The sequence below is a fragment of the Dendrobates tinctorius genome, unplaced genomic scaffold, assembly GCF_039654945.1.
Source record: "Dendrobates tinctorius isolate UK_male_01 unplaced genomic scaffold, ASM3965494v1 ptg000020l, whole genome shotgun sequence".
NCBI lineage: Eukaryota > Metazoa > Chordata > Amphibia > Anura > Dendrobatidae > Dendrobates > Dendrobates tinctorius.
Window position 1 is genome coordinate 13,772,010 of NW_027361688.1, and position 17,028 is coordinate 13,789,037.

General features: G+C 45.0%; 1 protein-coding gene across 3 annotated transcripts in view; it reads right to left on the reverse strand.

Moving 5' to 3' along the window:
• EFCAB6 (EF-hand calcium binding domain 6) overlaps window positions 1-17,028 on the reverse strand; it is a 158,319-nt gene that overhangs the window by 73,654 nt on the left and 67,637 nt on the right. For all 3 annotated transcript variants that reach the window (XM_073567730.1, XM_073567731.1, XM_073567729.1), the window contains one exon: window positions 2,625-2,761. In XM_073567730.1, coding sequence (XP_073423831.1) covers window positions 2,625-2,761 — 137 coding nt within the window. The remainder of the gene's footprint in view (window positions 1-2,624; window positions 2,762-17,028) is intronic.

Genomic DNA, 17,028 nt, shown 5'->3' on the forward strand with positions numbered 1-17,028 from the left:
ACATGAAAAGTTACAGCGCTGCCGCTCCTCTCTTTATTCCTGCGTGCACTGGCTTGGATCGTAGTTGCGCCGTCGTCCCCCTCCGCTTCCGCTACTACTACCACCATCCACCCTCGCTCTTTTTAAACCTTTTTGCAGTTTAATTGAAAACTGTGCGGGCGTTTTATAATTTACTGCTTATGTGATTCTGGAACGGATACAAATTCAATTTTAGGATCTAAGCTGTTTTTTTAAGATCGCGGTGAAAAAAAACAAACGTTGGGTTTAGTGCGAAAATAAAACACCGCGCTGGGTTACTGCCTTCCTAATTTCATTACGCCGGCGGGATTTTGGCCGGGGACCTCGGCGTCAGAAGCTGGGTGTTTAGGTAGAGCCTTCTGCGCCGTCTCATGGACGACGTCCGGTCTCGATAACGTATGCCTTTAGTATCAGCGCTCGCTTCGTCCAAGAGGTAACTTTCTACTCTCGAGCCGAACGCAGAAGCGGCACCACGGATATAAACCCCGCGCCTCCGTCTAAGTGATGATCTGTGAAATAGCTCAGCGTTTCGCCTGAACTTAAGAGCGGCAGATGTGTTTTTATTTCCACTTAGTATGCGGGTTTATTAATGGCGTCTCTAAGAGAAGAGCGTTTTATTATACAAAAGGGGCTTTTGGCATATATTTTTTTTTTTTGCAAACCAGAACAAGGGAAATATGGAGGCTATTCATACTTTTGAGGGAGTGCTCGCTTGGTCAAGACCCCCCCCCTGAACGCATTCAATAAAAATGAATAAGAAGTAGAAGTCTTTTTTCCGTACTTTTTTCCGCATTTTTCGGTGCTGCACCATTCAAAAAAATACTGGAAAAAAAACATAGTCTGAACATACCCTTAGGCTGCATAGTGGGGAATTTTTGGGAGCGTCGTTTTTGACCACTTTGAATAAAATCTATGTGCACAAGCATCCTTACATAAGCTAGCTTGCGTTAAAAAAAAAAAAAAAGTTGCGTCAAGTTTCAAGGTGCAATCTTCATTCATTTTCAGATGCCTTGATACGCAGTTTGTAGATACCGACTTTTAATTTCAGACTTGTGTTCTCTCCTCCTTCCTTCCCCTTACTCTGACATAGTATGAACTGAGTGATCTCAACCTTCTCTGACAACTTGGATGCTTCCCCCCTCTCCACATACTAAACAGCAGCATATAACCATCTCTCTTTTCCCTGAGATGAGAGACAGACAGAGCATTTCAGACTTCCCTTTCTCTACAGCTCTGCCTTGTATTCTCTCCTCCCTCTTTCCCCTTACTCTGACATAGTATGCCCTGAGTGATCTACCTACTCTGACAACTTGGATGCTTTCCCCCCTCTCCACGTAGTAAACAGCAGCATATAACCATCTCTCTTTTCCCTGAGATGAGAGACGGACAGAGCATTTCAGACTTCTCTTTCTCTACAGCTCTGCCTTGTATTCTCTCCTCCATCTTTCCCCTTACTCTGACATAGTATGCCCTGAGTGATCTACCTTCTCTGACAACTTGGATGCTTTCCCCCCTCCCCACATAGTAAACAGCAGCATATAACCATCTCAATTCTCCCTGAGAGGAGAGACGGGTGGAGCAGAGTGAGCAGACACAGCCAGGAGCAGTTTGCTGTTGAATCTGTGTCAGAAGCAGCAGAATAGCCGGCTATATAGCAGAGTTGCACAGGCTTCTCAGCAAAACGGAAGTTTATAGTGAAACCTATTGATAAAAGTTGCTTATCTTTGAATTTAGAAAGGAAATAAAACAAATAATAATTACAGTAAAAATGTGTCTAGAATCTTTGAACCAAACACTTATGCTTGTTCACACAATCGGAAATTTGTTAGAACAGTTGAATAACATTGTTTTATATTAACGTCAGATTACCGCCTCTCAACAGCTCGTCTTTTGATTAGCCGGTCTGGCACATCATCTTCGTTGCAGCGCCACGCCCATGTGACGTCATTCCAGGCTGGCTAATCAAAAGAAGAGCAGCGGATGCCATCAGGTTAGAGGTGGTTCTCACGGCCCTTGACCTAAAATCACAGATTACTGCCGTGGCCGATGAGCTGGGTCATGAACATCAATTTGCACCAACTCTACTTTAGACCCATAAATCTGATCCAGCGCTCAGAGTCTCTGGATTTATATTAATTTACATTTGCTGAAGATGTGCTTCTGAATTCTGGACTTATGACATCTGAAAATCCCAAAGGTTAAAGGGGTTTTCCAGTAACAAGTCGTTACCACCTGTCTACAGGAGAAGGCGATAGCGTCTGCATCTACAGGACCCCCATCAATTTCCAGAATGGAGCACTTGTGCCCCCCCCATATGAATGGAGCGGCAATGCGTATGCTCAACTTCCAAACTATCCCTTCACTATGGGAAAACCATTGGCCAATGCAGAGTGTATGGTGTGGTGGTCAAGCATATGCACTGCCGCTCCATTCATATGGGGAACAAAAGAGCTCCGTCCTGGAAATCGGTGGTAGTCCCACTGATCCAGAAGCCATCACCTATCCTAGCCTTGTTACCAGAATACCCCTTTAACATCACTAGAAGAAGCAGAAGGTGGTCAAAAATTGCATCCGGATGCTAATGTCTAGCGGCTCGTCACGCTTACTTCTCATACTCAACGTTTTTCATCTTGAAGCAATAATTTTCTAGGACACGTCGAAGCTCATGTTTCTGGATTTGCCCATTCTGATTGTAATCGAAGAGCCGGCAGGACCTGACGATGTTTTTCAGATTGTTGGATATCTGTTGGCGGAAGAAAGGCAAACATCAGAATTGAGGTCATCTAGATCTCCGCAAAGAAGACCGGGACCTACCAAAAGACATCAACGGCTTCTCATGGTAAAAAAAACTATAGGCGACACTAAGGAGGCAGGTTCCTTCATCCGGGAGGAGATTTAATTTGTAATTTTTTCCCCAAGGAGCATTGCCTGCAAGACTCCCTGAACCAGCTGGGTCTTCACAAGTAGAACCTGGACCTTCCAAGGACTCCATCATATGTCATACACCAGGGTTATCAGTGCACCTTCCTATTTATACCACCACACTGCAAATACCTGGGGAGGGGAACCAACAGAGCAACCCGACTATCACAAGCCTCAAGAGCCCGACCGCTCTAATGACATCAATGGTCGACGTCTATAATAGACAGATGTGAAGATGTGGTACCCAAAGTGCCCCAGCTGTGTACCAGTGCTAGCAATAGATCCCCAAAAACAGCCATGATGCTCCCAATAACAGACATTGTCCCCGCAGTGCTAGCCCTTGGTCCCATAATAACATCCACAGTCGATCAATAGAAAAAAAATAGTCCCTCAATATCAACCCTAATGCCACTACTAACATTCAATGTGCCCAGAGTCTAGCCAAAGATTCCCTAATAATACAATGCCACAAGAAACAGCAACTGTGCCCTGATGCCAGCCATGGTCCCATATAACAACCAATGTGGCTGACAGTAACAGCCATACTACCCTAGCTGAAAAGCCATGGTCCCTCAACAACAACCATAAATCAACTACACTGTGCCCCAGTACTAGTCTTAAGCCGCCTAATAATAGCCACAACCCCCTGGTAACAGCCACTGTGCCTGCCGCTAGCCATAGCCCCCAATAACAGCCACTGTGCTCCGGTGCTAGCCATTGACCCCAATAACAGCCACTGTACTCCGGTGCTAGCCACTGACCCCAATAACAGCCACTGTGCTCCGGTGCTAGCCATTGACCCCAATAACAGCCACTGTACTCCGGTGCTAGCCACTGACCCCAATAACAGCCACTGTGCTCCGGTGCTAGCCATTGACCCCAATAACAGCCACTGTGCTCCGGTGCTAGCCATTGACCCCAATAACAGCCACTGTGCTCCGGTGCTAGCCATAGTCCTCAATAACAGCCACTGTACTCCGGTGCTAGCCATTGTCCCCATAACAGCCACTGTGCTCCGGTGCTAGCCATAGTTCTCAATAACAGCCACTGTGCCCCGGTGCTAGCCATAGTCCTCAATAACAGCCACTGTACTCCAGTGCTAGCCATTGTCCCCAATAACAGCCACTGTGCCACAGTGCTAGCCATTGACCCCAATAACAGCCACTGTACCCCGCTGCTAGCCACTGACCCCAATAACAGCCACTGTACTCCGGTGCTAGCCACTGACCCCAATAACAGCCACTGTACCCCGCTGCTAGCCATTGACCCCAATAACAGCCACTGTGCTCCGGTGCTAGCCATTGACCCCAATAACAGCCACTGTGCCCCGGAGCTAGCCATAGTCCTCAATAACAGCCACTGTACTCCGGTGCTAGCCATTGTCCCCATAACAGCCACTGTGCTCCGATGCTAGCCATAGTTCTCAATAACAGCCACTGTACTCCAGTGCTAGCCATTGTCCCCAATAACAGCCACTGTGCAACAGTGCTAGCCATTGACTCCAATAACAGCCACTGTGCCCCGGTGCTAGCCATAGTCCTCAATAACAGCCACTGTACTCCAGTGCTAGCCACTGTCCCCAATAACAGCCACTGTGCCACAGTGCTAGCCATAGCCCCCAATAACAGCCACTGTGCTCCGGTGCTAGCCATTGACCCCAATAACAGCCACTGTGCCACAGTGTTAGCCATAGCCCCCAATAACAGCCACTGTGCTCCGGTGCTAGCCATTGACCCCAATAACAGCCACTGTGCTCCGGTGCTAGCCATTGACCCCAATAACAGCCACTGTGCCCCGGTGCTAGCCATAGTCCACAATAACAGCCACTGTGCCCTGCTGCTAGCCATTGTCCCCAATAGCAGCCTCTGTGCCACAATGGTGGCCATTGTCCCCAATAACAGCCACTGTGCCCCGGTGCTAGCCATTGTCCCCAATAACAGCCACTGTGCTCCGGTGCTAGCCATTGACCCCAATAACAGCCACTGTGCCCCGGTGCTAGCCATAGTCCACAATAACAGCCACTGTGCCCCGGTGCTAGCCATAGTCCACAATAACAGCCACTGTGCCCCGCTGCTAGCCATTGTCCCCAATAGCAGCCTCTGTGCCACAATGGTAGCCATTGTCCCCAATAACAGCCACTGTGTCCCGGTGCTAGCCATAGTCCACAATAACAGCCACTGTGTCCCGATGCTAGCCATTGTCCCCAATAACAGCCACTGTGCCATAGTGCTAGCCATTGACTCCAATAACAGCCACTGAGTCCCGATGCTAGCCATAGTCCTCAATAACAGCCACTGTACCATGGTGCTAGCCATTGTCCCCAATAACAGCCACTGTGTCCCGGTGCTAGCCATAGTCCACAATGAGAGCCATTTTCTCACAGTTCTAGCCATCTTCCCCAATCCAATATTCCCCAGAGGGTATTATGTCATGCAACAACAGGGCTACTCTACGGAATTTTGTGAATTTGGTAGCCATGCTGCACCTCATCAAAAACTGTGGGTCACCTCACCAACATGGCCACCCTTATAACATCAAACAGCATTGCTATAAAGTCATCCTAGCAAGGACTAAATTCTCCTAAAAACCCCAAACTCTTGGAAGACTATAACCCTCTGCTCTATTAACCACTAAACAAATTCCTTGTCCTTTGACTGACTTTGAAAGTCGACCACCATCTCTCAGCGTTTACGACCCCGTTACAGGCACCCGGCACTCCTTTGCGTTCCCGTCATTTACATAACAATATCAAGCGGGCAATCAGAGCGGGAAAAAAATTATCGCTCCCTGGAGGGGCCGTTTTATCGACTTCTCCAGGAGCCGGCACGGGTCAACTGGTCACACGAACCCTTTACGAGCAATTAGATCAGTGAGAGTCCAACACCTGTGTGAGGATGGGTCAAACAAGTCGTCCGGGGGGACAAGAATATTGGTTATTGTTAGTTTGTTTATGTTTTCTTTTTATTTTTTTGGGTGTTATTGTCTTGAAAATTGTCATTGTAGAAGAAAGACGAAGAAGATAAAAAAAAAAAAGACACAGATGAGCAGATATCAAGAGACATTCGCTACTAAATGAACTGGAACAGGATAAGTATCTAGACAGTGAGGTTGTGCGTTCCGGCGGTATTCCGGCAGTATTTCGGCAGGCGCGCGCTCTAACTTGTCTTTCTCTATTGATTCCATCTGTTTACACTCTACAGAGTATTGGCGCCCTGCTGTGCACATATCCTATTTACCAGCTGGTCGCTTTGGAAGCCTTCCAGGCCCTGGCAGCCTGCCTAGAAAAACAAATGGAGTTTATTACTTTGTTCGTCTTCTGTTTTTAATTAACTGGAGTGTCCAGTATGGCTAGTTGACTTGCATTTACATAAAAATGAATGTGTTTTAGGATGAGGCGACATGTCCCCCCATGGTTGGGACCGGACTTGTACGCAGGGATCATCACTTGTTCTTGACGAGGAAGGAAGCTGCCGGCACTTTCACAATGTGGAGGACATATATCGTGTAAAATACAATCCATTCGAGTCGATTACTATATTTTCCGGACTTTAGGTGTATTATAAAAACACTGGCAAGCTAAAGGATAACAATGTTTTGAACTTCTGACACTTTCAGGCTCCATATCTCACCATCCGCTACTGCATTGAAGGTGACACCACCCTCGTTTATAGACGATCCTCTTGGCTATCGCATACATAAATGTGACTTGCAGATATTTAGCGTATGATTAGTTATGCAGATTCTTGTCATGTTATTGTTCTGCTTCTAAAAAAAAAAAAAAAAAAAAAAAATCAAAAAAATTTGTTTTTATTAGTGTTTTGTAAATCCACCTTTGTCTTTAAGCACTGCCTGAATCCTTCTGGGAATGCTCTCGATCAGATTCATTCATGTCTCAACTGAAATCTGATCCGGGTATCTTCAACAGGTTCCCCATGTTGGTGCATATTGGTCGCCTCACTTGGGTATGTATACAGCTTTTTCTTCAACTCTTCCCTCCAAGTGTTCAACTGGGTTGAGGTCTGGGGACTGTGGGGGCCAATCCACCACCTCTACTTTATGGTCATTGAACCATTTCTTCACCATTCTCGACGTATGCTTCGGGTCGTTGTCCTTCTGGAACACTGTCGTCCTTTTCATACCTATAGTATCCAGAGTATGAAGTAACTCATCTTGTAGGATACTCACATACGCCTCAGCATTGAGACCACCATCGATCCTGGTCAAGTATCCAACACCTCTGGCTGTGAAACAACCTCATATCATCAGGCTTCCTCCACTGAACTTGACATTTCCTTCAATTTCTCAACCCGTTACACCCTTTTCCCTTGCTTCTTCCAGACCAAAGGGTCGGAATACTTATGACCATGTGATATTTCAGCTTTTGCTTTTTTAATAAATTCGCAAAAATTTCTACATTTCTGTTTTTTTCAGTCAAGATGGGGTGCAGAGTGTACATTAAGGCTTCTTTTAAACTTACCGTGTTTTTGATTTCTATGGGGCCACAAAATTGGCCCTGCAAAAATTCCACGGTGCGCCGTGCGCCGTACGGTCCTGAGGACCGTATTTGTGGCCCTGAAAAAAGATCAAGCCTGCTCAATCTTTTTCAAGGCGTACGGACACGACACCCATTGAAAATCAATGGGGCCGCAAAAACAAACGGAAGTTTGTTTTTGCGGTGCACAGTCACTTCCGGTTTTGCGGAATATTTTATGGAAATAGTATTGGGGCAAAAAAAAAAAAAAAATGGCGATCCACAAGTTTTCTGCGGTTCGTTATTGTGGCAGAACGTAAAAATTGCGGCGATATTGCCTGCAAAAACGAGCCGCAAAAAACCCGGTAAGTGTAAAGGTTGCCTAATGAGAAAAAAAAAATTAAACTTTTTTGCATTTACCAAATGGCTCAAATGAAACAACGAGTGAAAAATTTAAAGGGGTCTGAATACTTTCCATACCCACTGTATACAAACACAGCTTAGCTACAAGGCACATACAGCTAAGCCAATATACCCACAAAAGCTCCACACACAACCCAGCACGATACACACATAGTTCAGCTACAATATACATTCACACAAAGCTCTGCTACGACACACACACACACAACCCAGCTACGATATACACACGTAGTTCAGCTACAATATACATTCACACAAAGCTCTGCTACGACACACACACAACCCAGCACGATACATACATAGTTCAGCTACAATATACATTCACACAAAGCTCTGCTACGACACACACACACACACACACACACACACACACACCCAGCTACGATACACACATAGTTCAGCTACAATATACATTCACACAAAGCTCTGCTACGACACACACACACACACACACACACAACCCAGCTACGATGCACACATAGTTCAGCTACAATATACATTCACACAAAGCTCTGCTACGACACACACACACACAACCCAGCTACGATATACACACGTAGTTCAGCTACAATATACATTCACACAAAGCTCTGCTACGACACACACACAACCCAGCACGATACATACATAGTTCAGCTACAATATACATTCACACAAAGCTCTGCTACGACACACACACACACACACACACACACACACACACCCAGCTACGATACACACATAGTTCAGCTACAATATACATTCACACAAAGCTCTGCTACGACACACACACACACACACACACACAACCCAGCTACGATGCACACATAGTTCAGCTACAATATACATTCACACAAAGCTCTGCTACGACACACACACACACAACCCAGCTACGATATACACACGTAGTTCAGCTACAATATACATTCACACAAAGCTCTGCTACGACACACACACAACCCAGCACGATACATACATAGTTCAGCTACAATATACATTCACACAAAGCTCTGCTACGACACACACACACACACACACACCCAGCTACGATACACACATAGTTCAGCTACAATATACATTCACACAAAGCTCTGCTACGACACACACACACACAAACCCAGCTACGATACACACATTGTATATTGTAGCTGAACTATGTGTGTATCGTAGCTGGGTTTGTGTGTGTGTGTGTCGTAGCAGAGCTTTGTGTGAATGTATATTGTAGCTGAACTATGTGTGTATCGTAGCTGGGTGTGTGTGTGTGTGTGTGTGTGTGTCGTAGCAGAGCTTTGTGTGAATGTATATTGTAGCTGAACTATGTACAGTGCCTACAAGTAGTATTCAACCCCCTGCAGATTTAGCAGGTTTACACATTCGGAATTAACTTGGCATTGTGACATTTGGACTGTAGATCAGCCTGGAAGTGTGAAATGCACTGCAGCCAAAAAGAATGTTATTTCTTTGTTTAATTTTTTTTTAAATTGTGAAAAGTTTATTCAGAGGGTCATTTATTATTCAACCCCTCAAACCACCAGAATTCTGTTTGGTTCCCCTAAAGTATTAAGAAATATTTCAGGCACAAAGAACAATGAGCTTCACATGTTTGGATTAATTATCTCCTTTTCCAGCCTTTTCTGACTATTTAAGACCCTCCCCAAACTTGTGAACAGCACTCATACATGGTCAACATGGGAAAGACAAAGGAGCATTCCAAGGCCATCAGAGACAAGATCGTGGAGGGTCACAAGGCTGGCAAGGGGTACAAAACCCTTTCCAAGGAGTTGGGCCTACCTGTCTCCACTGTTGGGAGCATCATCCGGAAGTGGAAGGCTTATGGAACTACTGTTAGCCTTCCACGGCCTGGACAGACTTTGAAAGTTTCCTCCCGTGCCGAGGCCAGGCTTGTCCGAAGAGTCAAGGCTAACCCAAGGACAACAAGGAAGGAGCTCCGGGAAGATCTCATGGCAGTGGGGACATTGGTTTCAGTCAATACCATAAGTAACGTACTCCACCGCAATGGTCTCCGTTCCAGACGAGCCCGTAAGGTACCTTTACTTTCAAAGCGTCATGTCAAGGCTCGTCTACAGTTTGCTCATGATCACTTGGAGGACTCTGAGACAGACTGGTTCAAGGTTCTCTGGTCTGATGAGACCAAAATCGAGATCTTTGGTGCCAACCACACACGTGACGTTTGGAGACTGGATGGCACTGCATACGACCCCAAGAATACCATCCCTACAGTCAAGCATGGTGGTGGCAGCATCATGCTGTGGGGCTGTTTCTCAGCCAAGGGGCCTGGCCATCTGGTCCGCATCCATGGGAAGATGGATAGCACGGCCTACCTGGAGATTTTGGCCAAGAACCTCCGCTCCTCCATCAAGGATCTTAAGATGGGTCGTCATTTCATCTTTCAACAAGACAACGACCCAAAGCACACAGCCAAGAAAACCAAGGCCTGGTTCAAGAGGCAAAAAATCAAGGTGTTGGAGTGGCCTAGTCAGTCTCCTGACCTTAACCCAATTGAAAACTTGTGGAAGGAGCTCAAGATTAAAGTCCACATGAGACACCCAAAGAACCTAGATAACTTGGAGAAGATCTGCATGGAGGAGTGGGCCAAGATAACTCCAGAGACCTGTGCCGGCCTGATCTGGTCTTATAAAAGACGATTATTAGCTGTAATTGCAAACAAGGGTTATTCCACAAAATATTAAACCTAGGGGTTGAATAATAATTGCCCCACACTTGTATGTTTAAAATTTATTAAAATTTAACTGAGCAACATAACTTTTTGGTTTGTAAGATTTATGCATCTGTTAATAAATCCTGCTCTTGTGTGAAGTTTGAAGGCTCTAACTTATTTGCATCTTATCAAACCTGCTAAATCTGCAGGGGGTTGAATACTACTTGTAGGCACTGTATGTATCGTGCTGGGTTGTGTGTGTGTGTGTGTCGTAGCAGAGCTTTGTGTGAATGTATATTGTAGCTGAACTTTCACACAAAGCTCTGCTACGACACACACACACACACAACCCAGCACGATACACACATAGTTCAGCTTCAATATACATTCACACAAAGCTCTGCTACGACACACACACACACACACACACACACACACACACACACAACCCAGCACGATACACACATAGTTCAGCTACAATATACATTCACACAAAGCTCTGCTACGACACACACACACACACACACAACCCAGCACGATACACACATAGTTCAGCTACAATATACATTCACACAAAGCTCTGCTACGACACACACACACAACCCAGCTACGATATACACACATAGTTCAGCTTCAATATACATTCACACAAAGCTCTGCTACGACACACACACACACAACCCAGCACGATACATACATAGTTCAGCTACAATATACATTCACACAAAGCTCTGCTACGACACACACACACACACACAGCTACGATACACACATAGTTCAGCTACAATATACATTCACACAAAGCTCTGCTACGACACACACATACACAACCCAGCACGATACATACATAGTTCAGCTACAATATACATTCACACAAAGCTCTGCTACGACACACACACACACACAACCCAGCACGATACACACATAGTTCAGCTACAATATACATTCACACAAAGCTCTGCTACGACACACACACACACACACAACTCAGCTATGATACACACGTAGTTCAGCTACAATATACATTCACACAAAGCTCTGCTACGACACACACACACACACAACCCAGCTACGATACACACATAGTTCAGCTACAATATACATTCACACAAAGCTCTGCTACGACACACACACACACACAACCCAGCTACGATACACACATAGTTCAGCTACAATATACATTCACACAAAGCTCTGCTACGACACACACACACACACACACAACCCAGCTACGATACACACATAGTTCAGCTACAATATACATTCACACAAAGCTCTGCTACGACACACACACACACACAACCCAGCTACGATACACACATAGTTCAGCTACAATATACATTCACACAAAGCTCTGCTACGACACACACACACACCCCCAGCTACGATATACACATAGTTCAGCTACAATATACATTCACACAAAGCTCTGCTACGACACACACACACACAACCCAGCTACGATACACACATAGTTCAGCTACAATATACATTCACACAAAGCTCTGCTACGACACACACACACACACAACCCAGCTACGATACACACATAGTTCAGCTACAATATACATTCACACAAAGCTCTGCTACGACACACACACACACACACACACACACAACCCAGCTACGATACACACATAGTTCAGCTACAATATACATTCACACAAAGCTCTGCTACGACACACACACGCAACCCAGCACGATACATACATAGTTCAGCTACAATATACATTCACACAAAGCTCTGCTACGACACACACACACACACACAACCCAGCACGATACACACGTAGTTCAGCTACAATATACATTCACACAAAGCTCTGCTACGACACACACACACACACAACCCAGCTACGATACACACATAGTTCAGCTACAATATACATTCACACAAAGCTCTGCTACGACACACACACACACACACACAACCCAGCTACGATACACACATAGTTCAGCTACAATATACATTCACACAAAGCTCTGCTACGACACACACACACACACACACAACCCAGCTACGATACACACATAGTTCAGCTACAATATACATTCACACAAAGCTCTGCTACGACACACACACACACACACAACCCAGCTACGATACACACATAGTTCAGCTACAATATACATTCACACAAAGCTCTGCTACGACACACACACACACCCCCAGCTACGATATACACATAGTTCAGCTACAATATACATTCACACAAAGCTCTGCTACGACACACACACACACACACACACACAACCCAGCTACGATACACACATAGTTCAGCTACAATATACATTCACACAAAGCTCTGCTACGACACACACACACACACACACACACACAACCCAGCTACGATACACACATAGTTCAGCTACAATATACATTCACACAAAGCTCTGCTACGACACACACACACACACACACACAACCCAGCTACGATACACACATAGTTCAGCTACAATATACATTCACACAAAGCTCTGCTACGACACACACACACACACCCCCAGCTACGATATACACATAGTTCAGCTACAATATACATTCACACAAAGCTCTGCTACGACACACACACACACCCCCAGCTACGATATACACATAGTTCAGCTACAATATACATTCACACAAAGCTCTGCTACGACACACACACACACCCCCAGCTACGATATACACATAGTTCAGCTACAATATACATTCACACAAAGCTCTGCTACGACACACACACACACACACACACACACAACCCAGCTACGATACACACATAGTTCAGCTACAATATACATTCACACAAAGCTCTGCTACGACACATACACACACACAACCCAGCACGATATACACATAGTTCAGCTACAATATACATTCACACAAAGCTCTGCTACAACACATACACACACAACCCAGCTACGATACACACGTAGTTCAGCTACAATATACATTCACACAAAGCTCTGCTACGACACACACACACACAACCCAGCTACGATACACACATAGTTCAGCTACAATATACATTCACACAAAGCTCTGCTACGACACACACACACACAACCCATCTACGATACACACATAGTTCAGCTACAATATACATTCACACAAAGCTCTGCTATGACACACACACACAACCCATCTACGATACACATGTAGTTCAGCTACAATATACATTCACACAAAGCTCTGCTACGACACACACACACAACCCAGCTACGATACATACATAGTTCAGCTACAATATACATTCACACAAAGCTCTGCTACGACACACACACACACAACCCATCTACGATACACACATAGTTCAGCTACAATATACATTCACACAAAGCTCTGCTACGACACACACACACACACCCCCAGCTACGATATACACATAGTTCAGCTACAATATACATTCACACAAAGCTCTGCTACGACACACACACACACCCCCAGCTACGATATACACATAGTTCAGCTACAATATACATTCACACAAAGCTCTGCTACGACACACACACACACCCCCAGCTACGATATACACATAGTTCAGCTACAATATACATTCACACAAAGCTCTGCTACGACACACACACACACACACACACACAACCCAGCTACGATACACATAGTTCAGCTACAATATACATTCACACAAAGCTCTGCTACGACACATACACACACACACAACCCAGCTACGATATACACATAGTTCAGCTACAATATACATTCACACAAAGCTCTGCTACAACACATACACACACAACCCAGCTACGATACACACATAGTTCAGCTACAATATACATTCACACAAAGCTCTGCTACGACACACACACACACAACCCAGCTACGATACACACATAGTTCAGCTACAATATACATTCACACAAAGCTCTGCTACGACACACACACACAAAACCCATCTACGATACACACATAGTTCAGCTACAATATACATTCACACAAAGCTCTGCTACGACACACACACACAACCCATCTACGATACACATGTAGTTCAGCTACAATATACATTCACACAAAGCTCTGCTACGACACACACACACAACCCAGCTACGATACACACGTAGTTCAGCTACAATATACATTCACACAAAGCTCTGCTACGACACACACACACAACCCAGCTACGATACACACATAGTTCAGCTACAATATACATTCACACACAGCTCAGCTAAATTACACACAAAGCTCAACTAAAATACACCCACATACAGCTATAGTACGCACTGTATACATCACATTTTGCTTCTAGAAATGTGACTGATCGCATGATCTGAAAGATCCTTCAGCTAGACCGGACCTGCAGTGTCCGTGCAGCTAAAGTGATAGCGATGTGCGGGTCGTAGCAGCTTCTTCCCTGCCCTGCACCTATCAGACTGATCAGTGTTGGGCTGGAGGAGAGAGAGATGTGAAGCTGCAAAGTTCTCTCAGTGACTAGGATGAAAATTGTGACAGCGCTTTCCTCCATCATAAGAAGCTACCTCCGGGCTATAAGCCAGGCAGACTTTCACAAAAAAAAAATACAATGCCAGATTCATGAGAACAGCGACATTTACACCAGGTAAAAATTTCCCTAACAGGGAGCTGGATGGCAACCAAGAAGTCCACTACTGTACTTCCCACAACAGGGTGCTGTCAACCCTTCCAGAGACTCAGATATTACATCTAATCTCACAGTATGTCTAATACTGTTCATCAACAGCAGACTTGGCAGGAACTCCCAATTTTTGATAGACCTTGTCTGTGTAAACTGCTGTACAATTGAGGTGTTAATGTCCTTATAGGCATAAATACCAGGGCAGCTAAAAACAACAACTACTATGTCCACCAACACTTATGCCAAGACATAAGATGATGACTATGAAAGGTAACTCATGAGGATTGTGCCTGTACGCTGACGCCACTGTGTGCACGATGCCAAATACTGGTCTTCAGATTTCGGGAGGTTGTAGTCAGCGCTTAGGAAGTCTGTCTACTCCTTCTGGATTCAGGGAGGTCTCCCCTTTATCTTCTGGATGTTCCAGGACAGCTGGCAAGTATGCTTGATTCCTGTGCACGTTATGGCAGAAGAACTTGTAACTTGTCCTAAATATGTAATTTTTTTTTACCTAGCGTGAATGCCGCTGTTCTCCTGAATCCGACGATATTTTTCTTTCCTTCCTGCTCCTCTCTGTTCCTGAGATATGGCCTTTTCTTCCCGAGGCTTTTTATCCAAAAAGGCGTGTTCCCAGAAAATATATCCCGTAAAGCGTTATGGACCACACCCTCTTGGCTAACAAGGCTGTATTTATATAAAGGTAAGAAGGGGCCATGTCTCAAGAATGGAGAGGCACAGGAAGAAAAGAAAAGCAACGTTGGAGTCGGGACAAAGGCGGCATTTTAACCAGGCAACAAAAGATAATATCACATGCTTATGGAAAGTGACAGGTCCTCTTTAAAATATCTACTGTTGTGCGATTTTCTCTTTCCTCCTTACAAAAAAAAAAAAAAAGCAGAGAAACCTTAACAGATTTCCATACAGTCTTAAATATTTGAGACCGATAAAAAATTTTGGAACTGATCATATGGGAAATTCTCCAGACCATGACGACTGTCATGCCCATTTCTTACCATGGATGTCAAGGACTCTTTTGAAGATGAAACATTCTGCCCAGGAAACCTGGAAGCACTGCTTTCCCGGGGGGGTTTCTCAAATTTTTTTTTCTCTTTTTCAGGTGGGAGGGTCTCGGGTGTATGGGAAAAATTGGAAAGTATGCAATATAGACATCTCCTGCAGCTGGAGAGGAAAGTCTCAGCTATGGCCAATTCCTCAACCCCCAATAGGTCATGTAATCCCATACAAAAGGCACTTCTCACCCATAGGCTCGAGAGAGGAAGTGCGGCAAGGATTATAGAGTGTGGTGATGAGTGGTGCCCCATTTTGCCGTATGGATGCCCTTGCACGGTAGAATGAACAGACGGACGGGTGATTCAGAAGACAGGCCTATAGATGGTTAATAATTGTGATTCCCGTATATTATAGAAACCATTGGCATATATTCCAGACCGAGCCCTCCAGCTTCCCCCGCAGCCGTTCCTCATACGCTGGCAGCACTAGGGTGACCCTGTTTATCACACTCGGAGTTCTTCTCTCTCTCCCCGATAGTGCTTTATTTATAATGTCTGTATAATTTTCGCGGAGACTTGATTAAAGTCAATAATTTACAAAAGACTTTTATTACGTGCGAGCCGAGTCGTTCATCGCTTCTCCAGACCCCACCGGCAGTGAAGGGATTACCTGATGTACAATAAGCAGTTGTCTTTTTATCATCCCTCTGACAAACAAAGAGGCAGGAAAAAAAAAATGTGCAAGAGAGCGAGAGAGAACGGGCCGGGACATTGTAATACTCGACAGCGCCATCGAGGGGCAAAACACTCATAAATCAGGGAAGAGCTGGCAATTATCAACCCCATGTAATTTTCTAATAGTTTCACTACTCAAATTGAAAGAGCGGGGAGTCTGGACTAGAGATGACGGAAGAAGCCGGAAAGAAACGATCC